This window comes from Panthera leo, chromosome A3, assembly GCF_018350215.1.
Source record: "Panthera leo isolate Ple1 chromosome A3, P.leo_Ple1_pat1.1, whole genome shotgun sequence".
Classification (NCBI taxonomy): Eukaryota; Metazoa; Chordata; class Mammalia; order Carnivora; family Felidae; genus Panthera; species Panthera leo.
The window spans coordinates 61,352,084-61,379,574 of NC_056681.1; the positions used below are offsets into that span (position 1 = coordinate 61,352,084).

The 27,491-nt window shown below is 42.9% G+C and overlaps 2 protein-coding genes across 10 annotated transcripts in view; both read right to left on the reverse strand.

Annotated features, from left to right (window-relative positions):
• Positions 1-13,652, reverse strand: part of INPP4A (inositol polyphosphate-4-phosphatase type I A) — a 156,202-nt gene extending 142,550 nt beyond the window's left edge. For all 8 annotated transcript variants that reach the window (XR_006200627.1, XM_042932045.1, XM_042932046.1 and 5 more), the window contains exon 1: positions 13,441-13,652. The gene's annotated coding sequence lies outside the window, so the exon portion shown is untranslated. The remainder of the gene's footprint in view (positions 1-13,440) is intronic.
• Positions 13,653-23,992: 10,340 nt separating this feature from the next.
• The window catches only part of CNGA3 (cyclic nucleotide gated channel subunit alpha 3), a 59,915-nt gene continuing 56,416 nt past the window's right edge, over positions 23,993-27,491 (reverse strand). For both annotated transcript variants that reach the window (XM_042932056.1, XM_042932055.1), the window contains exon 8: positions 23,993-26,613. In XM_042932056.1, coding sequence (XP_042787990.1) covers positions 25,202-26,613 — 1,412 coding nt within the window. In that variant the 3' untranslated portion in view covers positions 23,993-25,201. The remainder of the gene's footprint in view (positions 26,614-27,491) is intronic.

Genomic DNA, 27,491 nt, shown 5'->3' on the forward strand with positions numbered 1-27,491 from the left:
CAAGGAGGGCCCCAACTTCTATCCATGCCTGTTCCTTGGCCTGACATCTGACCATTGGAGAGGCTCTCTTCTGAGTTTAGGGACTGCTAGCACATATATCCTTCTTAAAATCCAAATGCCTCAGAAAGAACACATTAAATTTCGCTGACACCTAGAATAAACTGGTTATTTGATCCCTTTCATCTGACAGAGCAGACACTTGGGATCTCCCTTCTGGAAGGAAAGCAAGGCAAGGAGGGAAAGAGGCAGGAGAGAAGCACAGACCCAGGTGCCACCCTCAATTCCACTAATGAGGCTGGCCCTCCCCATACTTGGGGAGGGGACCTGCCTGTGGTGGGTTCAGGGTGGGGAAGGATAAGCCAGCCCTGGAGACTACAGTGGGGACAAGCTTGTCTTCCTCTTCCTGGGCCCCAGGGCATCTCATCCACAGGCCCTTGCCTGGATCTCACATTCTTCCTGAAATCCCCCCACCCAAGCAGCCCCTCCCTCCAGACACACCCACAGGTCCAGAGGCACCAGAGGGACTACTGGTGGGAAGCAGCTCTGGTCTGTAAGCCTTGGCACTGGCCCTGAGAATTTAGCTCAGAACTTGGCCATTTCTGTTTTCTAAATGAGGAAATGAAGGAACAAAGGGATCAAGTGACCTCCTTCAGGCTGTCGTATGAAAGAAGTGTGGAAGCAAGAAAGGTCTCAAGTTCTCAACTTTTTAGTTAGCTCTCCATGCCTACAGCCTCCCCAGAGAAGTTTTCCCAAAGTTTTGCCAACATTTTTCCAACAAGCATTAAAAACTCACCTTCCAAAAAAGACAACTTGCAGGAGAGACACAGTTGCCTCCAATGTCTATTCTTTGCTTCCTCCACAGAAGCCCTAGGATCCTGACGTTTAGTTGGCCCAGGGCTGTCCGCCTCCCTTGCAGCTAGGTATGGCCAGGAGTTCGGTTCTTGCCAACAAGACGTAAGGAGAAATTTGATGAGGAGTTCTTGGGAAGTGTGCCTTCCTCCAGCCTGGTGTCTGGAAGGCCCATGAGCTGACCACACCTCTAGCTGCCAACCCAGACAGGAGGCACTGGGCCTCACCACAGGCAGGTACAGCACAAGGTCTGACAACAAGAAAGACATGCCTTCTCTGACTAGGCCTCTTTTCCTTCAGATGTTTTCCTGTTATATGCAGCCAAATATTAATCCTCACAATTTTACCATTCCCCACTTATATCCAATGGTGGCAAAGGTCACCGTACTGGGATGCTGACAGAGAAGGGTACTATTTTAGATTTAAGTTCATGAACAGTCCCCTTCTCCTTCTTTAATGCCTTAAATAAAGCATTCTCAAATTTACCCTAGGTCCTAGGCTCAAGTGAGTGCATGCTCACAAGACCCTACAAGCATATTAAAATTCATTTTGTTGTAGAGTTATTTTATAAAATAGCTTCTCCCCAATATAATCAACATTTATAATCTAAAAAAGGCAACCTATCTTATTTCTAGGCCTGTCTGAGTAGTAAATTCAAAAAGCCTTAATATGCCGAATTCCTGTTGACTGCCCCAAACATTTAATAGCTTGGCTTGCATATTTAGTGCAGACGAATCTAGGTTATGAGGCAAAAATAGCCCGTTTTGTTTTTTTGTTTTTTTGTTTTTTCATTTCAGTGAGCCCATTAAATGAGGTTCAGAGTCTAAGCCACAGGCTGCTAGTGGCCATGATAAATACGGGTGCGATCCTTAACAGTTTACAAACCAGCCAGCCTGAGCGTATGTAATACTGGTGAGACCCCGCGATGCCCTGCTCGAAAAGGAATGACACAGAGATTACTGCCCTGGGACTTCATATCTCATCTAATCCTGTTTGGAACGAATCTGTTCCATGACAGTTTAGAACCTTCTCTGCTAGAGATGGGGCTGAGGCTGTGCTGGCTGCTGTAATGAGGACAGACACGAACGCCAGACAGGGGGGCCTGAAGCCCCTTCAGTGCAAGAGTGGCACTGCCGTCACAGAAGCATCCTTTCTCTTTGAGCCAGTCCACAAGCTGCAAAGACTTCTCACTGCTTCACAACCTGTCTGCTGGCTTTTCTATTCCTTTTGGCCAATGAGGCTAATACCTAGCTTGGTAAAGATATCTGACTAATTAAGGAATGATTAAATAATCAAGTTGACTCAAAATGCAAACATCTTTCTCCCTGTAGGAAGGTTATTCGAAAGATCATGTAGTTTGAAGGCGCCTACAATGATAATCAGAAAATATGTATCTTGGGCAATCACTGGTACGTCACCCACTATTTGCAAGACTATTTGCATTATCAAGAAAGTCAGGTTCCTCTTCTCATGAGTTCTGCAGTGTTTCAAGGAGAAAGACACACAGATGAAGAACGTGACAGCTTCTGGTAACACAAGCATCCCTGAAATAAGTTCAGGGCTCTTCTTGAAGGGACGGCACTCATACGGTTGTATCCATTTGAAGCTGTCTTTAATTCTTTTTAATCAGTTTATGCTTTAACTGATAACTTTAAATCCATGCACCCTTTCTGTAAAATGTCAGGAATGAATAATAGAAAATAAAATAGGTCAAAAATAGTGTAAAAGGAGGTCACAGAGAGGTAGGTGAAGTATTCAGGGGAGGATATCAAACTGCCAGAGAGAGACAATCCAGATCCGAACAGCTGTGCATACATTATCAGGGGAAAACTTCAGGGAGTAAAGTGGCATTCATCAGTTCATGGAAAATGACAAGGATTTGAGCATCAACATAAAGCCTATAGCTGTACTGGGGGATTATATGCAGTGGGCCTCAGAAGGCGGGTGTGGGGATGGAGTGCAGGGTAGAAGAGCCAGAGAAAGGTACCAGACACTCTACTTGGACCAGGAAGAGTTTGGTCTGCATGATATACAGACAGCTTCAACCTTCATGGACATATCCAGGGTATTCCAGGGTCTCTGACACTAAGTTTATGTACTCTAGAAAGATACTCATAAATCACTGCAGAGGGGAGCCAGAAAGTGAAAGAAGAGTAGAGACAGGACCTTGATTTCCAAGGCCACAGACTAAACAAGTACTTCCCTAAATACTGTGTATGTATGTGTGTCTCCCTCGATGCCAACTTTACCTATGCAGCCCTCAGGCACAATCACAACTCTGCTTCATTGTTGGACTGGGGGTCAAGGAAGAAAGAAATGAGGGATTCACCTGCTCCAGATGAATGAGGAAGGAGGTCAGATTCAGGCATGATTTCACCAAGTCACCAGCAGGTTAGGGGCAAAATCCAAATGCACGCTTCTCCTCCGCCTGAGGTGGGCACTGTCTACCAGCACGGTATTTCCCTAAGGCAATCCATTCACCCATCACTCTGTCCTCTTCAAAACCAAGGAGCAACAATGTTAGAAAGATTCTGGGTTACCCTGACATTTTTTGGCACACAGTCCCATCTTAATTGGGCTCTATTACCGCATTTTATCAGCCATTTGATTATTACCCAATTACATAATGTGATCATTTTAACATATGTCTATGCAGAACACAGTCAAAGCAATGAATAAGAAATGTGAAAATACTCAACATCCACTTCACACAATCACAAGTTTTTATGTGCTTAAAAAAAGTGTCAGTAGAAGAGAAGGCTTAGCTGGGTCAGTGATCACCTGACAAAACATTATGAGCCCAGGCTCCTCCTACTTCCCTGTTCTGCCCACATCCTTCTCTGACCTTTACTGGCAGTCCCCTGCCTCTCAGAACCTCCTTCTTCTACATTTCCCCTCAGAGGTGCCCTGGGCAGGAGTCAGAGATTGATGTACTTTAGCCTTCTGAATACATTTCTTTATGGCTGTTAATGCTTTTTTTTTTTTTTTTAACATTTATTTTTCATTTGAGAGAGAGAGAGAGAGCACACGTGCACGTGCACACAGGAGAGGGGCAGAGGGAGAAGGAGAGAGAGAATCTTAAGCAGGCTCCACGCCCCTACAGAGAAATTTCTTAAAGCATGGACAGGACTTGAAGGATGTTGAGAAAACTGAACACAGTACATTTTTTAAAATAGAGGCACTATGGAGGTGCCTGGGTGGCTGAGTTGGTTAAGCATCCGACTCTTGATTTTGGCTAAAGTCATGATCTCTCGGTTTGTGAGTTTGAGCCCTGTGTTGGGCTCTGCACTGACAGCATGGAGCTGCTTGGGATTCTCTCTCTCTCCCTCTGCCTCTTCCCTGCTAGCGCTCTCTCTTTCTCTCTCAAGGTAAATAGATAAACATTTAAAAAAAATAGGGGCACTATGGGAAAAATGGCTTTCAAGACTGTAAAACTGAGAGGAAAGATACCAAGTCTCCTGCAAGACTGTAACTTCCCACCTGCATTGGTCCAGAGCATTGCAATGCACAAATCTCCTGCTTATCTCAACCTACATAACCCGCCATGGGTTGTGGAGGCATATTCAGGTTCATGTCTCATAATCCAACTTATGCCCCCTCAAAAAACATACACAGGCACCCCAAAGAGATTATTACATATGCTTTGTAACACAAACCAGACTAACACCTACATTAATGCATCCCAAAGGCAGCCAAGGTGACTTGGAAGTTTTCCTGTTATTAAGTCACAAAGGATTGCAGGGGGATCACAGGCAGTGATGGCTCCAATGGGGCCAGCCTCAAAACAAGGGAGATCCAGATATCAACCTATTTACCTATCTCATATTCTCTCTCTCTCTCTCTCTCTCTCTCTCTGTGTGTGTGTGTGTGTGTGTGTGTGTGTGTGTGTGTGTGTGTGTGTGTGTGTGTTTAGGCAGACACGCTGATCCACCCTGTTAGGAGAAGGATGAGTCAGGTGTCCATGGTTAAATTTTAAACCTCTGACAAATCCACACACTCCCTGCCTTGCCTCCTCACCTCAGAGTAGCCATGCTAAGGACCCTCAACATCATCAGGAGGATTGATCAAATACCACAGATAATAAGTCAGAGCAAGACCAGAACATCTACGCCTTTTTTTCTTGCTGTCCCTGGGCTCCAGCTCCACTCCCACTGGCCCACACCACTAAAAGTCCTTTTTTGGGGACATTCACTTTCGAATGTCCTCTCTCTGTGAAGAGAGCTTTCTTACTACTCTTACTTTCTAATCTTATACTCTAATAAACTTTTGCCTGCTGCTCAAGAAAAAAAAAAGTCCCCTTTTATTTTAGATCCGTGGTTCTCCAACTGTGGTGAGTCACAGACCTCTGAGGTTCTGATGAAGGCCAGAGACCCTCTCCCTGGGGAAAGACCCCATATGTGTGTGCATGTGTTTTTGTACATGGCCAGGGTAGCCCCCTCCACTATGTGCTCAACTTCCAGATTTTACACCTTTTTGCCAAACCCACAGTAGGAAGCATTCACAGTGAAACAGTACCCGAACATACACCTCATGCACATAGCTACATTTTTACCAAAAAATGCCAACCCTTTCTATAAGAAATGTACTTGGATATTTTCTATTTTATTTCAAAAAAAATGTTTAATTTTTTTAATGTTTATTTATTTTTGAGAAAGAGACAGAGAGAGTGTGAGCAGGGGAGGGACAGAGAGAAAGGGAGATACAGAATCCAAAGCAGGTTCCAGGCTCTGAGCTGTCAGCACAGAGTCCGACATGAGGTTCGAACCCATGAACTCATGAACCATGAGCCGAAGTTGGATGCTTAACCCACTGAGCCACCCAGGCATCCTTCAAAAAAAAAATATGTTTAAATGCTGGTTACAATCTCAAACTGATTTCAGAACCACTGCTGTTTGAAAAACACTGTTCTGGACCCTGGCCCACCCGGTCTCCTCCTCAGGTGCTCTTCCTTCCTCAGCAATTAGCACTGATGTGGTACAGCAGGTATGAGATTGCCTGGATTAACAGGAACCTTGGAAAATCAAGAAAATCTAGAAATACCTCAGCTCACTAGTTTCTGGAAAAATGTGGAACGGTGAGAGATTTTGAGCTCACAGATTACACCATGGAGGTGGCTCTTTCACTTCACCTAAACATAAAGTTGCAGCTGTACTTGAAAAGGGAACAACAAAGCAGGTCACACTGGGCAAAGCCAGAGAGAACTACAAATTGCCATTGAAAGTAGTCCCTTAGGCTGTCCCCAGGCCAACTCCTTAAGCATTCTCAAGCCCCTACTAACTGTACTGCTTTCTATTTTTTTCTAACTGAGCAAGGAGTAGCATGGTAAGCAAACTCTATACATCAGAACATACTTCCAGAATGCCTCTGGAAAGGGAGTCATAAGGGCCGGTCTAGATCCACAGCAGCTGGTCCAGTGGACTCCCAACCTTGCTGGACCAGAGATAGAAGCTGGGGCTGGGGTATAACCATGGTGATTCCTTGCAGGGAGGATTCCATGCAGGGAGGATGTGGGCCACTCTCGGAGGAGCTGAAGAGGCTGCAGGCATGGGGCTAGGAAACAGTTGGGCCAGTAAACTGGGGCCCAGGCCGGGGGCGGGGAGGGAGACATGGAGAACAAAGGTGCCCACAGGTTCCTCAGTTTACGCTGTGGGCTGACCACCAGCGCTCTTCTCCCTTCTTCCTATTCTGGGAGCAATCCTCTCTGGATTCAGGAAAAGCCAGTCCCAACTCCAGCTGATGAATGGGAGTGGCCTTGATTACACTAAGAGCAATTCTCAAACTGGAACTTGCATCACAATCACCTGGAGGGCCTGCTACAACAGAGTGCTGCGCCCCAGCCCAGAATTTCTAATTCAGTAGGTTGGAGTGGGGCCTGAGCCTCACACCTAATATCTTAAGGGATGCTGATTCCACTGGTCTGGGGCCCACCCATGGAGGAACACTCCTAAGCCAATCAGCACACAGCATCCTCGCAGCCTCCTAGTCCGCGTCCAAGGGAGGCTACGTGGTCCTCACTGCTCCCACACACCAGAGTGGCTGTGGCTAGAGACTGGCTGGTGTCAGGAGTGGGGAAACATGCAGTCCCACTGACCATAAGGACAACCTCATCATCATGAGGAGGCTCACTCTGGGTTGACACCAGCAGTGATGGCTGCAAAGAAGAGAAGAATCCAGGTCCTTGATGAAACTGCAGAACTGTTGATAGAGTAGAACTCCGATTCTATGAGATAATAAATGACCTTACTGTTTACTTGTCAGCCCAAAGACCCCAAATGACACACCCCACAATCCAGGGAGACTCATGAACTGCTGGGCATCCCTGTTTCCTAAGAGGACCCTGTACTCCAGAAATATACACCTGCCTAGATGTATTTCCTTCACACTTCAGAATTTGTACACCTAGGTCATCCTCCTTAAAAATTCTAATTAGCAGGTTAGAGAAGGCACCATTTGAAATTCAAGCAACACAAAACAAAAGAAAGAGTTCCACATCCTGGAGTGAATGAATTTTATCAGACAGCAGCTGATACCAGCTGTACAAGGGCTATGGTGGAGGTGTGGGGAACAGGGAGGGAGGCGGGGGATTTCAGCCTCAGAATTCTACCTGGTAGGTACAACAGGAAGGGCACTGCATAAAGGCCAGGAGAATTACTATATGTCTGAAGTAAAGGTTCTGATGGTGTCCCAGGAAGGGAGCTGCAAGGAACTGAATGCTTTTCTCCTCCAGAGGTCCCCTCCCAGAAGACACCCCTCTGTCTTCCTGACCCCATACCAGAAAATGGACACATTTTTATCACCACAGACCCTCCCCCACTGGAGACTTCTGCTTCTGAGTACTTCACCAGGTGAGCCTCAAGAACAGATTGCACGTTGAAAGGGCTGCAAGGTCTCACCTGCCCCAGGTTAAGGGCTGTGAGCAAACGCTAGGGGCCAGCTGGGCTGAGTATGAGCAAGGTGTGTGCAGAGACCATATTGAAAAGACAAGCACACAGCACCCAGGGGCCCTGATCCCCCATTTCCCAGACAGCTTATGATGAAAGAGATGGTTAAACCTGCAGAGAAATGGCTGCTCTAATTCCAAGTTCCACACTGCCTGCACTTGCTACACACATGAACTCATCATAACGGTTCATGTTGCCGAATGCTTAGCCGGCAACAGGTGCCATTCCAAGCCCTTGATGTGCATTAACTCACTTTACCCCCCCCCCCCCCAACAAGACTCTGGGGTTGCTACTATCATCAGCCCAGTTTTGCAGATGAGCAAACCAAGACACAGAAAGATTAAGCTATTTGCCCAAAGTCACAGAGCTGATTGGAAGCTCACAGGGACTTTGGCTCCAGAGTCTACAATAGTTCCAGAAATAAAATAAATGATTTTGAAAGATGTATATGTTCAAAGCTCCTTACTTACAAATCAAAATATTAGAAATAGAAATTACTGATATTGGAGGCTCCAAGTAATGAATTCCCGGTCCTACATTGATACAATAAAGTACAGCAATTATTTTCAAATCCTGTGCAGGAAGCTATATGCTTTAATGGAAATGGCATGAGATCCAGAGAGACCTGGGTTTGAGTCCCAGTTCAAGCTCTTACAACCATTTTTAGGTGGATACCTTAACCACACCTCACTAAGCTTTCTCAACACCACAGCTCAACTTCCCACAGGACTTGCAGGGAATGTATATAAATAAATACTCGGCCCAGAGCCTGGGATGTAGGGGGGGCTCAGAAAATGGTAGTTTCCTTGTCCCCTCGAATGAAAAATGGATCATCCTTAAAGGAGACTTCTAAGGCTGCCAAAAATAAAGTCTAAAGTCACAGTAACTTCCACAATTCAGCAATATAAAGAAGAACCTAATGAGAAAAAAGTGGGCAAACGATATGCACAGGTAATTCATAGAAGCAAAAGTATAAGCTAGCACAAGAAGGTTTTCAATATTTTTGGTAATTTGAGAAACATAAAGTAATAATGCCTTCTTTACCCATTAGATCGGCAAAAATTGACAAGATTTATACTCAGTATTGGCAGAGTTAAAAAGAAATAGTTTCACACCCTAATGGAAGGAGTACAACGTGAAAGCCTCCTGGAAGTGGGGGCAATTTGGCAAAGCTCTCCATTTAAAATTACTCTTTGACCCAGAAATCCTACTTCTAGGGAGCTAGAAGATGGAAATATTAGCGAGTATTAACAATGATTTGATTCACAGATTCTCCACTACTTTTAGAGCAGGACATTGGGAATAACCTAAGTGTCCACTGATAAAGGATAGTTCAATAAATTGTGATAAACCCATATTCTGGAATACAGACCAAAAAAAATATTTTAATGTCTGTAAATACAGATCTCCAGGACACAGTGACATAGCATTAAATTTAAAATGCAAATCAGAGAAAATTTTGTGTAATATGTAAATGAGAGCAATACGTTCACTAAACAGGCCTAGAGGCAGCAACACCTCAGTAGCAATGAGCACGCCTAGGATCCAGATCTTGGTTTTTAAATACCATTCATAAATACATAAATACCATTTAAATACCAAGACTCTTTGGAGAAATGGCTAATTCCAAGGCTGGAAAGTATAAGCTGAGTCTTGAGGGTTTTGTACCAGAGAGTAAAGAAGTCCTCAAAGAAGGATGAGGGTATGTCAAAAGGACATAAGGGGCTCCTACAAGCCAAGTCCGGGATAATTTAAGCAACAAGATGAATAATGAGCGTAAGAGACTATAATCTATTGCATAAAGCTGGAATTCATGAGTGCAGAGGTATAAATCAAAGGATAAACAAGGAAGAAATAAATGTTCTTCCTTGCAGTATAATTCCAACTGGTAAGTATAGAAAGAAATACGGAATTAGAAAATTCACCATCTGAGGCACCTGGGTGGCTCACTGGTTACGCATCCAACCCTTGATTGCCGTTCATGGTTCATGAGATCAAGCCTCAAGTTGGGCTCCACGCTAATCAGCTCAGAACTTGGGATTCTCTCTCTCTCTCTCTCTCTCTCTCTCTCTCTCTCTCAAAATAAATAAATAAACATTAAAAAAAAGAAGAGGAGAGAAGACAAAGAAAAATCACCATCTGTCAGCCAGAATAACTGGTTCAGGTAAGAATCATCAATGGATTCGAAAACTAGTGAGTCAGAATATGAGGAGTAACAGTATAATCACAGAGTCTCAAGTTATCTTACTACCAGATACATATTAAATACAATGGGAGGGGCGCCTGGGTGGCTTGGTCGGTTAAGCGTCTGACTTCAGCTCAGGTCATGATCTCGCGGTCCGTGAGTTCAGGCCCCGCGTCGGGCTCTGTGCTGACGGCTCAGAGCCTGGAGCCTGTTTCCGATTCTGTGTCTCCCTCTCTCTCTGACCCTCCCCCGTTCATGCTCTGTCTCTCTCTGTCTCAAAAATAAATAAACGTTAAAAAAAAAAAATTAAATACAATGGGAAAATGGTAACTTTTCTGTAAGGGAACTTGGCAGACACCACGTTAACCAAGTGATCAAAGTTAACCTGACCAGTGAATGGGACTAATCAACAGCATATGCCTCCTTCTGATAGGACACGCTGAGATCACTGCAGGGTCACCCCTGTGCTAGTCCTGCCAAAAGTGCATAATCCGAATCTAATCACAAGGAAACTGCAGGCAAACCCAAATTGGGAGACTTTATCCACAAAATAGGCAGCAGTCTTCAAAAATGTCAATGTCATGGACTACAAAGAAAGATTCAGTAACTGTTCCGGATGAAAGCAAACTAAAGAGAGAGCACAATTTGACATAATGTATAATCTTGGATTTTTTTTTTCTCTAAAGGACATTATTGGAGTTATTGGCAAGATCTGAAAAAGACCTATATATTAAATAATAGCATTGTATCAATGTTTAATTTCCTAATGTTTAATAACTGTGCTGTTGTTATGTAAGAGAATGTCCTTGTTTTTAAGATATACATAATAAAGTATTTAGAGGTAAAAGAGTATCAAGTCTGCAGGTTACCATTAAACAGTTCAGAAAAAAGGAATCACACACTAACAAACATGAGAGAAGAATAAGGCGAATGTAGTAAATGTCAACATTTGGAGAATGTGGGTAAAGTTTATCTGGGAATTCTTTGGATTATTCTTGCAACTCCTCAGTAAATCTGAAATAATACTTTTTAAACAATTTAAAGAGAGCAAGGGGTGCATATGTATAGAAATACAGGTAAACTCCTGGGAATTAGATGCATGATGGCATTTTCCTTAAAAGCACAGACAAAATAAAGGAGGCCTGCTTTGGTGTTAATATTGGTCTCCCCAGAATATGCTCTCCTCACAGAGCTTTTGTTCCAGGACACTAGAAAAATATGTTTTGAAGGATCTCTCAAGACCAGCTCATTAATCTACAAAAGAAGCAACCACATAATCAAGCCTTCTTCCCTGCAGATTTGTGCTATTTTCTCCTCCGTGAAAGTCAAAGCATCCTGATACCATGAGTAGCTGATAATACTATGAGGACTTTCGTGGAATACGTAATCAATAAAGGAGTTTTTCATAAGAAGCTAAGACCAACCTTGGTCCAAAGTCTCCACATCCCTCTGTCTTACTGATTCTTGAGATGCTGTGAGGTCGGGGTCAGGGGTCAGCTGGTCCCATGTGCCTTTCCATTCCAATCCTCAGCTGCATTTACAGGTTTGCAGGCTGAGCAGGATGTTCCCAGGTAGGCCGCTGGCTAAAGGGACTTGCAGGGTCAGTAGTTCTGACCTCTGACCTCTTCCCCACCTCTGTGGTGCTTTACAGTTTACAACAAGCTCTTGTGTATATTATTTTATTCCTCCTTTCCTGAAAGCAACTTTTTTTTAAAAATCCTAATATTCAGTTTAACAGCAATACAAGAAAATATCCAGTTTCCCAAACAATGGAATAAAATGTAATGTCTACCCTTGACTTCAGAGTCTAAAGCAGATAAACACTGAGATGTCATAAGCTTAATGAAAAACAGAAGTAGAGCAGCCACTAGAATCAGCAGAGCCAAATCTACTGCTGAGCCCAGGAGAAATAAATACAGCCTTCCCTTCCCTCTGCATCTGTCGGGCGTCCTTTCATTTAAGCCCTATCTTCAGGGCACATCCTCCCAGTAACTGTGGCTTGTTGTTACAGAGGTGTGTTTACAAGACACCACAGGGAATGAGGCCTTGTGGATCTCTGTTCACATGCAATAACCACCCCTGGGACAGCATCACTGTCTTCTGACAGCAGCCCTCCAACAGATCACACTGGCCTTCCCACGTGGGCACCATCATTCATTTTCTTCAGAGAAACCAACGGATTCCATCTTCCAGGAGTAAACATTCTAGCAAAAATCCCCAAAGCAAAGGACCTAGATCCAAAAACAAAATTCCTCTTAAAGAAAGCCTGTCTTCAACCAATGAGAAATTCAGTTTACTTCTAGGACAACCTACAGCTATTCTATGTGCATTTACCAATGCCAACAGTATCTCCATTCCAAAACAAATGGCAAAGCAGGTTCTGTTCTCACCTTTTAGAGGTGAGAAAATTGAGAACCAGAGTTAGCAAGTGAAAGATCCAGGATTCACACCCAAGTCAGCCTGTTCAGGCCCCAATCCCACTGGCTTGCCCACAGTCCACACAATCCACTGTGAACCAAGATGAATCAGGCAGAATTTCATCGCAACATTCAAAGGGCCACCTCACCCCCAAATCCCTTGGTTTAGATGTGCTATGGGCATTCTACTCTTAAGCAGCCTCCCAACAAAAACACATTCAGTGGCAAAGCAAAAGACAAGAAAATGGGCTTTACAACTGCCTATACTTCTTTCTTAGCCAGAGAAATATTTTCATGATCTGTTATTATGGATGAACTCGGGGCAGGAGGAACACAACATTATGTAATGTCAGAGGGCAGGCGACAAGACCGAGGGAAAGCAAACCCATCCCCGCTCCCTTCGCCCACAAAGACATAAATTTACTTTTGACATTTTGAGTGTCTCAATCTTCTATGGCCTACATGTTCATGACTGGCTTTTCAAGAGACGGTCACAGATCTCTGCAAATTTCTCAGGCCTCAATTAACTGACTAGCACTGCCAGAAAAAATTAACATACAAAAAGCAAAGATGCCAGAAATATCTGGGGACTATGGGCAGGCAGAAAAGGGAAGAGTTGAGAGGACGGGGAGACCAGATGTCCTACATTGAGATGCATGCTTATTTTTACCCGGTTCTGTTTACACCCAATGCACAGAAAGGCCTTCAGCGTCTGAAGTCACTAGATCTAAGCAAGAGCCAAGACATGGCCTCGGAGTCGCCGCGTCCTGCATCCCGGCTCCCCATCTCCCGCTCCAGCCCCGCACTCCCCTCAGCAGGAGACTGCCCGGGTCTCCCAGTTAGGGGTCGGCCAGGCTTGGATTGTTCTCCAAAGACGCAACCGCCGGTGAACCACAAGGCTGTAGGATCTCCATGACAACCGCGGGCGCCCTCCCAGTCCAGCACCCCGGTATCAGGATGCGCGCCGCGCCCCGCCCCGCCGGGTGCATCATTGCGCCCGGCAGCTCACCGCAGCCGCGTCGCCCCCAGCCCAGCCTGGCCCACCTACCTGGCGCGCCCCGGCCCGCGGCGCCCGTGCCCTGCAGCCCCGACGTCCTCAGTCCCGCCAGGCCGCGCGCCCAAGCCCTGCAGCAGCAGCGCCGCTGCTTGGTCGCCAAGTCGCGGGCCGCGGCCCGGCTCTACGTGCTGGTTCTCCTGCCCAGGTCGGCCGCGAACCCGCCGCCCCAGACGCAGCCCGAACTCCGCTGCCGCCGCCGCCGCCACTGCTGCTGCTCCGGAGGTTGCGCGTAGCCCCGCCCCGGCCCCGCCCCCTCGCCGCGCATGCGCGCTCCGCGAGCCCTGGCCGGGCCGCCCCACCCACCGGGTCCGCCTGGCAGGCGGTGGAGCAAGGAGTCCTGGCGTCCGAGCGCCTCGCGCTGGGTTGAACTCCTAGGTTCCCGCAAGACCCCACTCTCAACTGGGACTGAATCGCCTGCAAGGAGTTCTTGAACTTCTGGACTTAATCGGATGATGGCATTTTCGCCCTCGCATAGACTGAGCCTTGTGAGGCCCTGACACATCAGAAGGCCGGGTGAAATGTTCTGGCCCTTTGCCCCCGTGGTGAGCGCGCTTCGCGTGGTGCAAGTGCAGGCAATCCCTAGGAGACATTTAGGAAATGGAACATTCAACCCAGCAAAAATTAAAATCATACTTTGAAAATAAAGATAAGCAAAAAGAAGAAACTACTAACATCCTTGCAGACCTGTTCTGGCATAACTGTATGAATATTCATTTATAGACTCTCACCAAATATCAGCTCCTTACGCTTCTCCCCCAAAGTCCTGTGTTTTCATAGGAAAACAATATGTAAAATAAAAGTTTTGGAAGAACTTTTCCATTTTAATATGACTTTAATTAAACTTATGGGGCGCCTGGGTGACTCAGTCTTGGTTAAGAGTCCGACTTTGGCTCAGGTCATGATCTCAGGGTTAGGTTCCTGCGGGCTCTGTGCTAACAGTTCAGAGCCTGGAGCCAGCTTTGAATTCTCTCTCTCTCTCTCTCTCTCTCCCCCTCTCTCCCTCTCTCCCTCTCTCCCACCTGCCCCCTACCCCACTCATGCTCTGTCTCTCTCAAAAATAAACATTAAAAAAAATTTTTTTAAACCTTAAATATTTCTGCTTGAGCAAGGGTAAATCCCAGACTAACTATAAGCATGTATTTTATTTTGAAGTCTTTAAATTTTATCAGAAAAAATTATCCTTAAAAAATTTTTAATGGAAACTATTTTAATTCAAAAAGCCAGAGCACTTATCAGAGTTCACATCCTTCCAGTGTAAAAGCAAGCATTTATAATTTGCTTTTAAAAGAAAAGACATAACTTGTTAGAAATAAAAATGAAATAAGGACAAGTTCTGTAATCTCATTTAGATTTAGATCTAGGGGCGCCTGGGTGGCTCAGTCGGTTAAGTGTCTGTTCGGCTCAAGTCATGATCTCCTGGTTTGCAGGTTCGAGCCCTGCATCAGACTCTGCGCTGACAGCTCAGAGCCTGGAGCCTGTTTCAGATTCTGTGTCTCCCTCTCTCTCTGACCCTCCCCCATTCATGCTCTGTCTCTCTCTGTCTCAAAAATAAATAAACGTTACAAAAAAAATTTTTTAAATAGAATTAGATCTAAGCCTCCCTGTGTCACCAAAAACCAAATGCAGGCAATAATTTGGAATAAAAATAAATATAAAACTATTTTTAAAGTTCAATTTTTTTACTGACTTTTTATATTACTTCTCTTCTGAAAAAGAATTTATATGAAAAAGAAAATATATTATACTTAACCCTAGTATAAAATTAAATCCAAGAAAGCCAAATAAACTTGTGGAAATGCAAAAATGTTTTTATAACTTATTTTCTAAAATTAGGGTGACCAATATCCCTGGTTTACCTGGAACAGCCCAGTTTACAACTTTTATCCAGCAAAAGTATTAATAGGATTCCCTTTCCATCTCAAAAGTGGTCTTAAAAGTGTTTGGACAACCCTATGGCCATACAAGCTTTAATCAAACCAAGAGCATTTTTCAATCATAAGCTTTAAAAAAAGAAACATATAAATTCACAAACATTTAAAGATAGACATCAGTGCAATTTCAACAATTCATTCATTTAGTGTAGTAACAAACACTGAATGAGGATCGGGCTTCTGATAAACATTTGCCAATTAGCCGGTATGTAATTTGGGATAGTCTTAAAAGCAGAAGAACCATGCTTCAGTGTGACAAGGAATGGGGCCCCAATTCCACTGTAGAGTGAACATTATCAAGTGAAAAGGGAACCAAGCTTGTTAGTAAATACGGTGCTATGCATTCCCTTTAGGTCCCTAACCAGCAGCACTAACATCCTCTCAGTAGTTACTAGAAACACAAGATCCCAGGCCCATCCTAGACCTGCTAAATCAGAAACTCTGAAAGTGGGACCTTTCAGAGCAATTTGTATGTTGACAAGCCCTCCAGGGGATTCTGATAAACACATGGACCTAGATAACCTATATACAAATAAAGAACTGATTTAGATAATTTGCACATGATAATTAAGAGCTGAACAGTGTTATTTTGGGGACTAGAACCAACCAACTTAAGAATTTCTTTTTGGGCCACTAAACATGATATGTTTACGTTTATATGTTTTCATTAGAGAATATATGTAGCCTTGAAAACCAACAGCCCTGCTGTCATAAGAGCTGTGAAAACCAGTAGCCTAGCAGCCACTGGAGGGGACAAAGGTATTTGGAGCACCTCAAAAAGTCCTATCTCCAGAGACATGCACTATTTGACTGGTATGGCAGCTCACAGGTAAAGCTCCATTCTCAGGGCTTGCCTTTAACTGACTTGACTGAGAGCTTACTCTCCACAAATAGTCCTGTGCACAGGGCATTTGGTAAAAGCAACCAGCAGCAATTGTCTAACACTGCAGCTGGCTAAGGTAATGACACCAGTTGGAGCTAACAAAAGACTGACCAAAAATCTTAAAAGGAAATAATCAGGCATTGCTATCCCTTGGGGAACTTCAGAAAGATCTGACATACTTCTGAGAAGATTCTAGAATCTTTAGATTCTGGGACTCTAATAGGACATGTGGACATGTACACATGTCCAGGAAAGACTTGAGAAGACCATAATTTCTCACTTTCGGCAGACTTTGAGGCTTTGAGCAAACAAGAAGAAGGCTGAGGCAGAACTGTGGAGTGCCTGCCTAAGCATTGAAGACATGCCTCAACATACACACACAGCTGTCCATAAAGACAGGAAGACATACTGGTTCCAGCATTTGAGAATATCCTTGTCTAATCATTAGCAAATCATTAAGCTAGCCAAGCAATGATTTCAGTGGCTAAAAATTACAAAGAATACAGACTTTAGAGAATTATTCCAAGAGAGTCACTAAACAAACAAAAAGTAACAACAAACCTTGAGGTAGAAGGAAAAATGATTTCTAGAATTGCCATATTATATTGTTTTAAGTGTCGTGTGATTCCAGGGTCATGGGATCGAGCCTGCATTAGGCTCTATGCTGAGTGTGGAACCTACTTGGGATTCTCTCTCTGTCTCCCTCTGCCCCTCTCCCCCACTCACACACCCTCTCTCTAAAATAAAATTTAAAAAACTTGAAGGAGAAATTAAGATATTCTCAAACAAAAATCTGATAATTCATTGCTAGCAGACTCACTCTACAGGAAATACTAAAACTGAAAGGATACTGGAGAGTAACTCAAAATCACACAAAGGAATAAAAACTAAAGGCAAATGCAAGATAAAAGTTAATTTCTGACACTCTTCTTTCTGACTTAAAAGACAACTACATAAGGGGCGCCCGGGTGGCTCAGTCGGTTAAGCATCCAACTTCGGCTCAGGTCATGATCTCCTGGTTTGTAGGTTCGAGCCCTGCATCAGGCTCTGTGCTAACAGCTCAGAGCCTGGAGCTTGCTTCAGATTCTGTGTCTCCCTCTGTCTCTGCCCCTCCCCTGCTCATGCTCTGTCTGTCTCTCTCTCGCTCTCTCTGAAATAAATAAATATATTTTTTTAAAAAGACAACTACATAAAACAACAATATAATCTGTGTTGATGGTATCATAATATGAAAAAGATATAATGTGTATGACAATAATAGCATAAAGGAGTGGGAGAAACTGCTTGATTGGAGCAAAGTTTGTGTATACCACTGAAATTAAGTTAGTATTAATGCCAACTAGATTGTTTTAAATTAAAATGATAATTCCCAGGACAAACACTAGGCATAGGTATAGACAGATACAGATATAGATACAGCTACCGATTAAAAGAAAAGGAATTAAAATAGTATACTAGAACATAACTATTCACAAAAGAAGACAGTAATAGTAATAGGAAGAGAAGAACAAAAGAGATGTAAGATATAGTATAGAAAACGAATAGCAAAATGCAGACATAAGTCCTACCTTATCACAAGTCATATTAAATGTAAATAAACTCAACATTCCAATCAAGAGGCAGAGATTGGCAGAAGCGTTTTTTAAAAAAATCCAACCATGTGCTGTCTACAGAAACAAACTTAAAATTCAAAAGTATAAGGAGGTTGAAGGTAAAATAATGGACAAAAGTATAACACGGAAACACTAACCAACAAAGTGCTTCAGTGATTACACAAATATCAGACAAAATAAACCTCAAAACCAAACAAAACAATAAACAAAGAGGAACATTTTATAAGAGGGTCAATCCATCAGAAAGATATTATAATTAGAAGGATCATGCATCCACAAAAGAGACCCAAACACATGAGGCAAAACTGACAGAATTTAAGAAGTGGACAATGTAATAAAAATAATTGAAAATGTCAATACTCAACTTTTAATGATGGATAAAACAATGAGGCAGAAGATCAACAAGGAAATAGAAGACTTGAACAACATTACAAACCAACTAGCCGTAACAGGTATCTATAGAATACTTCACCCGACAGTATCAGAGCACACATACATACTTCTCAGTTATACATGAAACTTTCTCCAGGATAGAATATGTGGCAGGCCATTAAGAAAACTCAGTAAGTTAAAAAGGATTGAAGTCACACGTAGTATGTTCTCTGATCACAATGGTATTAGAATAAAAACCAAGAGCAGAAAGAAATTATAGGTAGGTGTAAATTAAACAATACAGCCCTTAATAACATAGGGGTCAAAAAAGAACTCAAAAGGAAAGTGAGAAAATATTTTAAGAAAAATTAAAATAAAAACTCAACATACCAATACTTTTGGGATGCAGCTAAAGCAGTGCTTAGAGGAAATTTTATGGCTACAAACACCTATATTAAAAAGGAAGAAAGATCTAAAATGAATAGCCTAACTTTTCTCCTTTAGAAACTAGAAAAATAACAAAACCAAAAGGAAAAAAAGGAAATAATAAAGATTAGAATGGAAGCAAATGAAATACAAGTGGAAAAACAGTACAGAAAAATCAATAAAACCAAAAGTTGGTTCTTTAAAAATATTAACAATTCTGACAAACTTTTAGCTAGTCTGACCAAGAAAAAGGAAGAGAAAAGGTTCAAATTATTAAAATAAGGAAAGAGAAAGGAGCCATCACTACTGACCTTCCATAAATAATCATTACAAAGGAAACTCTGAACAATTTATTTCAACAAACTGTATAACTTAGACCATATGAAGAATTCCTAGAAAGAAACAAACAAATAAAACAGACTCAAAAGAAAGAGAAAGTTTGCTTGATACCTGGGTGGTTCAGTCAGTTAAGCATCTGATTCTTGATCCCTTGATTTCAGCTCAGGTCATGATCTCATGGTGGCTCGTGAGTTCGAGCCCCACATCAGATTCTGAGCTGAGAGCATGGAGCCTGCTTGGTATTCTGTTCTCTCTCTCTGCCCCTCCCTCACTTGCTCTCTTTATCTCTCAAAATAACTGAAAATAAAATTAAAGAAATAAAAGAGATAGAAAACCTGCATAGACTTATAACCACAAAAAAATAAAAAATGAATTAGTAACTTTAAAACATTCCATTAAAAAAATCCTCAGGCCCAGATATCTCCACTAATGAATTTTAACAACTATTTAAAGAATCCTTTACAAACTCTTACAGAAATTAGAAGAGGAGGAAAAAAGTTCCAAACTCTATGAGGCCTGTATTGCTCATACTAAAACAAGACATAGACATCAGAATAATAATTCTCAATATCTCTTATGAATATAGATTTTAAAAATCCTCCAAAAAAATATGCTAACACACTGAGTCTAGTAACATAGGGAAAAGGTTATACACCATGACCAAGTGGAATTTACTCCAGGAATCCATGGTTACTTTAATATCTAAAAATCAATTAAGGTAATATACTATATTAATAAAAGACAAAAAACACATGATTATTTCATTAAAGGAAGAAAAATTATTTAACCAAATTCAACACCCGAAACACAGCAAACAAGGTATAGAAGAGAATTTCTTTAAGCTGATAAAGAGTATTTTTGAAAAACCACAGTTAACATTATACTTGATGAAAGACTGAATGCTTTACCCCTAAGACCAGGAGCAAGAAGATAAGGATGTCTCCCACCACATCCATGCAACATTGTACTGGAGATTCTAGCTAGAGCAGGTACGCAAGGAAAAAATAAAAAATAAAGGCATTCACACTGAAAAGGAAAAAGTAAAACCATTTCTATTTGTGGGTAACATGATCTTATGTATAGAAAAGCCTAAAGAATCCACTTAAAAGAATTAGAATAAACCAGATCAAAAAGGATGCAGGATACAAGATCAATATTCTTTATAAACTAGCAATGACTAATCCAAATAGGAAATTCAGAAAACAACCCCTTTCAATATAGCATCAAGAGAAATAAAATACTTAGGAACATATTTAACAAAAGGAGTCCAAGACTTGTATCTGAAAATCCAAAACATTGTTCAAAGAAATAAAGAAAACCTAAGTAAATGGAAAGACATCCTGCATTTATGGATCAGAAGACTCCATAGTTATAAGATGGCACTATCTCCCCCAATGGATCTGTAATCCAATGCAATCCTAATCAAAATCCCAGCCGCCTGCGATTGGAAGGGGTCCAGGATAACCAAAACAATCTTGAAAAGGATTAACAAAGTTGGAGAACTTATTCTGACCAAAAATTACTTAGGTCATCATTTTACCCTAAATCCCTTAGTGAGGTCACATCATATTTTTTAATGCAGTTAAATTAATTTGTCACAATTTTCTTTTTCATCCTGGGACTGTACCACATCCTGTTTGATATTTTAAAATTTGCATAAAGTTCACTCTTTGTGATGTTCAGTTCTATAAGTTTGGACACATGGATACAGTCTTATACCCACCACCTCAATACCACACATTACTCTAAACTTTCCCCTGTGCCCCCTTTGTAATCATATGTTATTTGTATTTTTAACTTTATAAAATATACCAAGTTGTTTTTCAAAGTAGCTGTACCATTTTGCATACCTACCAGACAACGAATGAGAATTCTTGGTGCTTCACATCCTTGACAACGTTTGGCATTGCTCATTTCTTGGATTTAGCCTTTCTAATAAATGAGTTTTAGGAAAGCAATTCATAAACTGCTTTGCAGAATGAGTGTGCATTTGTAAAAAATCAATTGATACATGATGTTGATTATATTAAAAGAATAAATGCCTAGAGAAAAAGAAAGTGAAAAGTTTCCCCCAACAGGAAGCAGTCATTAGCTGAGGAAATTTATGCTTTAGCACAAAGAGCAATGCCTTTGCACAGATGCTTGAGAAGTGTTACTTTCCCTTGTTTCCATCTTGTCTTTTCTCAGGGATTTCTGCATTCTCAAAAGGAAAAAGCTTCAGGACAAAGGAAAAAATCTTTGATGGAAGGCTTCCAGACAACAGTCAGTGGAGAGAGGGTCTTTACCACCTAGTCTAAGTACATCTGAGGTAGGGCTTCCAGTCTGTAGAAGACATTCTGTCTGTGAAGTCCAAGACCTCCTTCTTCTCTGTCTTCACGTTCCTAGAATTGTCTACTAGGCAACAACTGAGGAAGATTGGAAGGAAGGAGGAGGGGTGAAGGGACTTTTTTTCTGTTTGCCTGCTGTCCTGCTTAGGTAGCCATAGTTGTGGCAGATTATCCTGGCAGTGGCAGTTGGATCCAGCCTCCTTTGGGAACTTCTTTCGGGACTCCCCAGAACCAGTCTCACCATTCAATGCCCCCTTTCAGAAAATGTCCAAAGTCCTATGTTTGCCAAACTACTCTGAGTTCCTAAATTACCAGTAACAGCCAGCAGCACCCCCTCTTCAAAGGTCTGGGTTGCAGCTCTGAGGCGCTCTTCTCCGAGCACCCTTTCTCTTTTGCTCCCCTAGCCCTAAGGGTAATGGCTATTTTCTGCAGTACTCTTTCCGGATAAGCTCAGTACTCCTTTTCTGCTCTCTCAGCCCCCTGATGTCTATTTGATTAATTCCCTCTATTAAATTCTCTTTGGTGAAATACCTAACATATTTTTCCTAATTTGTTCTTAGATTCTGGTATTTAGGCTATTTCCTTTTTTCTATTAAAAACCGATGCAATAAGCATTTGTACATGCCTCTGGGCACACATATGTGAAAATTTTCCCGTAATATAGAGCCAGAAGTAGGGTTGCTAGGTCACAGGTATGAGCATCTTCACTTTACTAGACAAAAGTCACCCCCTGCACTTCAAAGGAGAATTTTATTTTCCACTTTGTTCATTAGTTTGCTTTTCACCTTTCCTTCCTTGGAGTAATACTAATGGCCCTGAGGCCCAGAGAAGGAAGCTGCCTTGGCTTCTACTTGATAAATTCCTGGAAGAAGGGTCTCAGATGGACCAGAGTTTGCCTGATAAAGCTATGACAGATCCCGGGCCCTGTTGAATTTTGATAGCTGGTACATCAGATCTCTGAGGGCCAATGCTTCAGGGCAATGGAGCAGGCATCTGTCTTGATAAATTAGTTGAGTTACGAATATCTTCAGACATTTTTTATCCTGGTTACTGACAAGATACCCTTTGTCTAACTCTGTGTGGTTCCTTGCTATCTGGCAGCTTTGGGACTTTCCAAGCTTGACACACTGGGATCTTGGCCAGGTTGGGTTCCCCAAAGCCAAAGTTCAGTCTTCTCCTCTGAGATCTTGCTGCCTCCCATGTCCCTGGACTTCTGCCAGGAAGCCTGCATCCCTCCATACCTGGAGGAGTGCTCACCAATATTTTCTTCCTTTCCTGTCTCAGGGATACTCTCTCTCTCTCTACACACACACACACACACACACACACACACACACACTTCCATGAGCTTAGACTCCCACAAAAGGCACAAAGCTATCTCCCAGCATAGCTCCCTGTGGCTGAACCCAGTACAGCAAGAAGGATGGCCTCCAGTCAGCAGCCACAGTGACTATAAGAACATGAGTGGCTGTCTCAGATTCCAAGACAGTGAATAGGAGTCCTGAAAACAGCCCAAGATTCCACCTCCCAACAATCTTGGCAGCTTGAGATTAACTAGATGATACCATATTCATTTATCTCTCAAGGAAAACAATGTGATGTTTTCTGCACCCAAGGAGTTTCACAGGCCATGCCTGTTATGTTATTTGAAAGTTTATTCACAGGATCATTCCCTGTGAGGTGAGGTGGGCAGTATCCTTCCCACTTCTCAGTTAAGGAAAGTGAGGCCCAGAAAAGGAAAGTAACTTGCCTGAGTGGCAGTGCTGTGACTTGAACAAGCTCAGGCCTGAATCCCCAAAACCCACATTCTAACTTACCACCTAAATTCCTAGGGCATAAGCAGTGGAAGAATCTGGAGACATGCTTAACAGGGACATGCCTACAGCTTCCTGCCCACTCATGCCTTTCCAAACTGCCTAAATGTCCCCGATGGACAATTGATACCAGGAAATTTAGCATCTACCTGAGACCCACTTCTTATATATTTGAATGGTTTGACTTATTTCCTCTGACAAGTGTTGCAGCTTTGGTTGCATTGTCTCACCTGTTTCTGGCTCCCTTCACGTGGAGTGTGCACTGTCCCCTATTCACCAGTGCCTGTTTTCCTGGGGAAGGTAGGCTCACTGCCCTAGACACATATCTAGAACCGAATCTTCCCTTATGACAAAATATGAAGCAAGACTCATTCAATATTTTTTAAATCCAGGTCTCTATTTTTCTTGTGCAAATATAAACATAGGCATAATTAATAGTTAAGGCTTTTTAAAATATATGCATTTGGAGAATACATTGCTAGTTACAGTTTGCTGATGATATGGGCTTGGATCACATCTTCCTTTAATAGTCCTTTTAAATTCATTTTAGAAAGTTAAAAATGGTCACATGATCCATAATAAAAATCAGAAGAGACTCATATAAATCCAAAATACATACTTGAAAATGTAGCACCTTTTGTATGAACTACATTAGGGTCCAGTTATATAGCATATGGATTATAACATCAGACCACAAAGGTTTTGAAGTTCCCAAAGCAAAATGGGGCATTGTTTTCTGAGAAGAGGAGAAGTTGGAAGAGAAAGAAGGAAGGGAGGAAGAGAGGGAGGGAGGGACAGGGAGAGGGAAGGAAAGGAGGGAGAGAGAGAGAGAGGAAAGGAGGAAAGAAGAAAGGAGGGAGGGAGGGAAGGAGGAGACAGAGAAGGAAAACCTGTACATATAACTTCTCTGCAACAGAAAAATGACTCACCTTTGGGTAATTTACAATATGTATTTAAGTGGACCATTAAGGTTATAATTCGCAATCATAGAACCCAAATACAGAAATACCTTATATGATGGTAATGGAATTCTATTTACCAGATTAAAAAAGGAAAAAAGCTAGGTCCTTCACTGTGCACACTTCCTGCTAGCTGAGAGCTTTGCCTCGGGGTAGAATTCCAAGGGAGAGTGAGGCTGCTTCTTTGAGAGGAGGGGCAGTTTGCAAAGATATGGCCTAAGGGTCCGATCTTCTAAAAATTCTAGTTGTCAGCTTTGCTTGACCCAGGACCCCATTCCAACCTTCCACCTGAAAGGCTCTCCCAGAGCATAATTCTCCTCCTCAAGCCAGAACAGGCTGTCCCTGTTCCTGACTGAGGAACGAGGGGAGAGGCTGTCTTTAAATCCTTTGGTGAGTTAGGAGATGTCTCTTTCTCTCATCAAAATATTTTCTAAACAGATTCCAGTTTCACAGGGGCTGGATGGCGGGGAGTCTGGATTTGCTTCATAGGCTCAAAGTGACCTCAAATGGGGTGACCTGGCTTCATCCCTTGTGCTTATCATAGCATGACCAACGGCCAGGATTTTGAGGGTCCCAAAGAGTACATGAGGAGAAACCAGATTCAGAAATGTGCCCCAAACTGTCTCGTGTAAGGATGGATTTGAGATCCCACATTGCACTTCTAGCTTCTGTTACATCTCCCTTATGAGAAGCTGGTGGAGTGGGGTGCGAGAAGGGGTAGATGACTAAATAATCTTCCATTTACAAGAAAATAAAGTTCAAAAGTCTCAAAATTCCTCGTGGATTAAAAAAATAAGTGTTCTGTGCCCACACTTTCATATGCGTGGATTGGGGACACCTCACATTATACAAAGTCCTGCCTTATGCAGTGTTCCATGTGGACATCACAGTAACCTCCCACTTCAGTGGGGCTGGCATGAGTCCCCCTTTCTAGATGAGGAAACTGAGGCTCTCTCTCAGGGCCACACAATTGCAAAGGGTAAGGAGAACTGGAATGCAACCCTGTCGAGTCCTGGGCTGTGCAGCTGCGGCCACAATGCATCACACGGATGGCTGACTCCGGGAAGCAGGAGATGGACACCTGCATTTCACTCTTGTTTGGTCTCTGCTTTTGCAGCATCCCCAGGAGCACCCCCATCAGACAGAAGGTCGTTTCCACACATCTTCACCTGGCTTTCCAGGTGACTGAGACGCTGCTTCACTTTCATCTGGGTGGCATTGTACTCGGCCAGGAGCCGTGCAAACCTGGTCTGCAGGGTGTCCAGGGAGGACTCCAGGTGCTCTACCTTCTCCTCAATATCCTTGGGGTCCGCCCCAGCCTTGGCCACGTCCTCATCAATCAGGTTGTCCTTCATCAGGATCTGCCGTCCCTTCTCCTCCAGAGCTTTCTTGGCTTCTGGATATTCAGTGAGAGCCTCCATCAAATCATCTTTGGAAAGGCAGAACAGGTCTGAGTAACCAATGCTCCTGATGTTGGCTGTCCTGCGGTTCCCCGCCTTGCTTCCCTTAATGTTTAAGATGCTGATCTCCCCAAAGTAACTCCCATCACTGAGGACCACGAACTGGGTGATCCCATCGTCGGCCACGACAGCCAGCTTGCCCTCCTTGATGATGTACATCTCCCTCCCAATGTCTCCCTTCTTGCAGATGTAATCCCCTGGGCTGAACACTGCGGGCCGCAGCTTGAGCACAAGCTCCACCAGCAGCCCCGCCTCGCAGTCTTGGAAGATGCGGACCTTCCTCAGAGTGTCCAGGTGCACGTTGATGGCGATCTCGGCCTTCAGCTTGTCTGGGAGACTCTTGAGCACCTCCTTCTCATCCACTGTCTTCTTGTTTGCCCACAAGTAGTCAAACCACCGGATCACCCGTGTCTCCAGGTCCTTGGTCACCTTGCGGAATTGCATATACTGCTTAATGGAGTCAATCTTGGACTGGAACTCGGCCCGTGAAGCATTCATGTTTGAGATCATGGATCCCACATTGCCGACAATGGTGGCAAAAATCAAGACTCCCACTAGGAAGTCTATGACCACAAACAGATACTCCTCATCCTTCACAGGGGGTGGGGTCTCTCCGATGGTGGTCAGGGTCAAGGTGGACCAATAGAGACTGTAAATGTACTTCCTAGAGAGGCGCCCATACTCTGGGTTTGAGATGTTTGGATAGACCCAGGAATCTGTCCCAAAACCAATGAACTTGGAAATGGCAAAGTAGATGCAGGCATTCCAGTGGATAATGATGAGGATGTATAAGACCAAGTTCCCAATCCTGAATAAATTAGGGTAGTTGGTCCTTGTCTCTGTGCGGTCAAAGAACTCAAAGAGCCGGGCAAGCTTCAGTAGGCGGTTGAACCTCAGCTCTGGGTAGTTTACACCCAACTTAAAATAAGCCAGGTCTGTGGGGACCAGGGACAACATGTCCAGCTTGAAGTGCACGGTCTTTGTGTAATGCTTCCACAGCCTCTGTGCATCCTTGACCATCAAGCCGTGCTCAAGGAAGCCTGAAGAAAAAGATGGAAGTCACTTGGGCATGGAAGAGGCTGCTATTTTTTTTTTTTTAACCATAGCCCATAGAAAGATATACACCTTGACTAAATAAGATGTAGTTATACATACATAACAGAAAAAATTTCAAAAGCCACATTTACCCATTACTATGAAAATATACTCTGATGTTTTCTAGTCTATGATGTCCTAGCCTGTTTATTCAGTTAAAAATGTAGATTAATTGGGTAAATTTGAATGTGGACTGGTGTTTTATATCTACATATATATTTTATATATATATATATATAGTTTATTTATTTAAGTAATCTCTACACCCAATGTGGAGCTTGAACTCATGACCCCAAGATCAAGAGTCACATGCTCTTCTGATTGAGCCAGCCAGGAGCCCCTGGATGTTGTATTCTAAAGATGCATCCTTTAAAGTTAGAGATAACATGTTAAAGTGGTCCAAGGTTGGCTTTAAAATACTCCAGCCAAGAAAAGGGTGTGGGGAGGTAGATGAAACATTAGCAAAATATTGGTAACTGTTGAAGCTGAGTGAAGGTACGTGGGGATTCATGATCCTACTGTCTCTGATTTTGTGTAGGTTTGGAAAATACTAATGATACAAATTTTAAGAGCATAGGTCATGGCCTATCAAACTGATTTCACCCGTCCCTAATGGGGCAGGACCTGTCTTTTAAAAACATTGCCTAGGGAAGCAGTAGTTCTTTCTGCCTGCACATTACTGTCATCCAAGGAGCTCTGAAAACATATGAAGCTGAGATCCACCCCCAAAGAATCAGACTGGAGCTGAGCTGGACACTGGGGAGTCACTAGGCGTTATTACTGGTGAAATCAATCAAATAGGCAGAGATTTGCATTCTTTCGT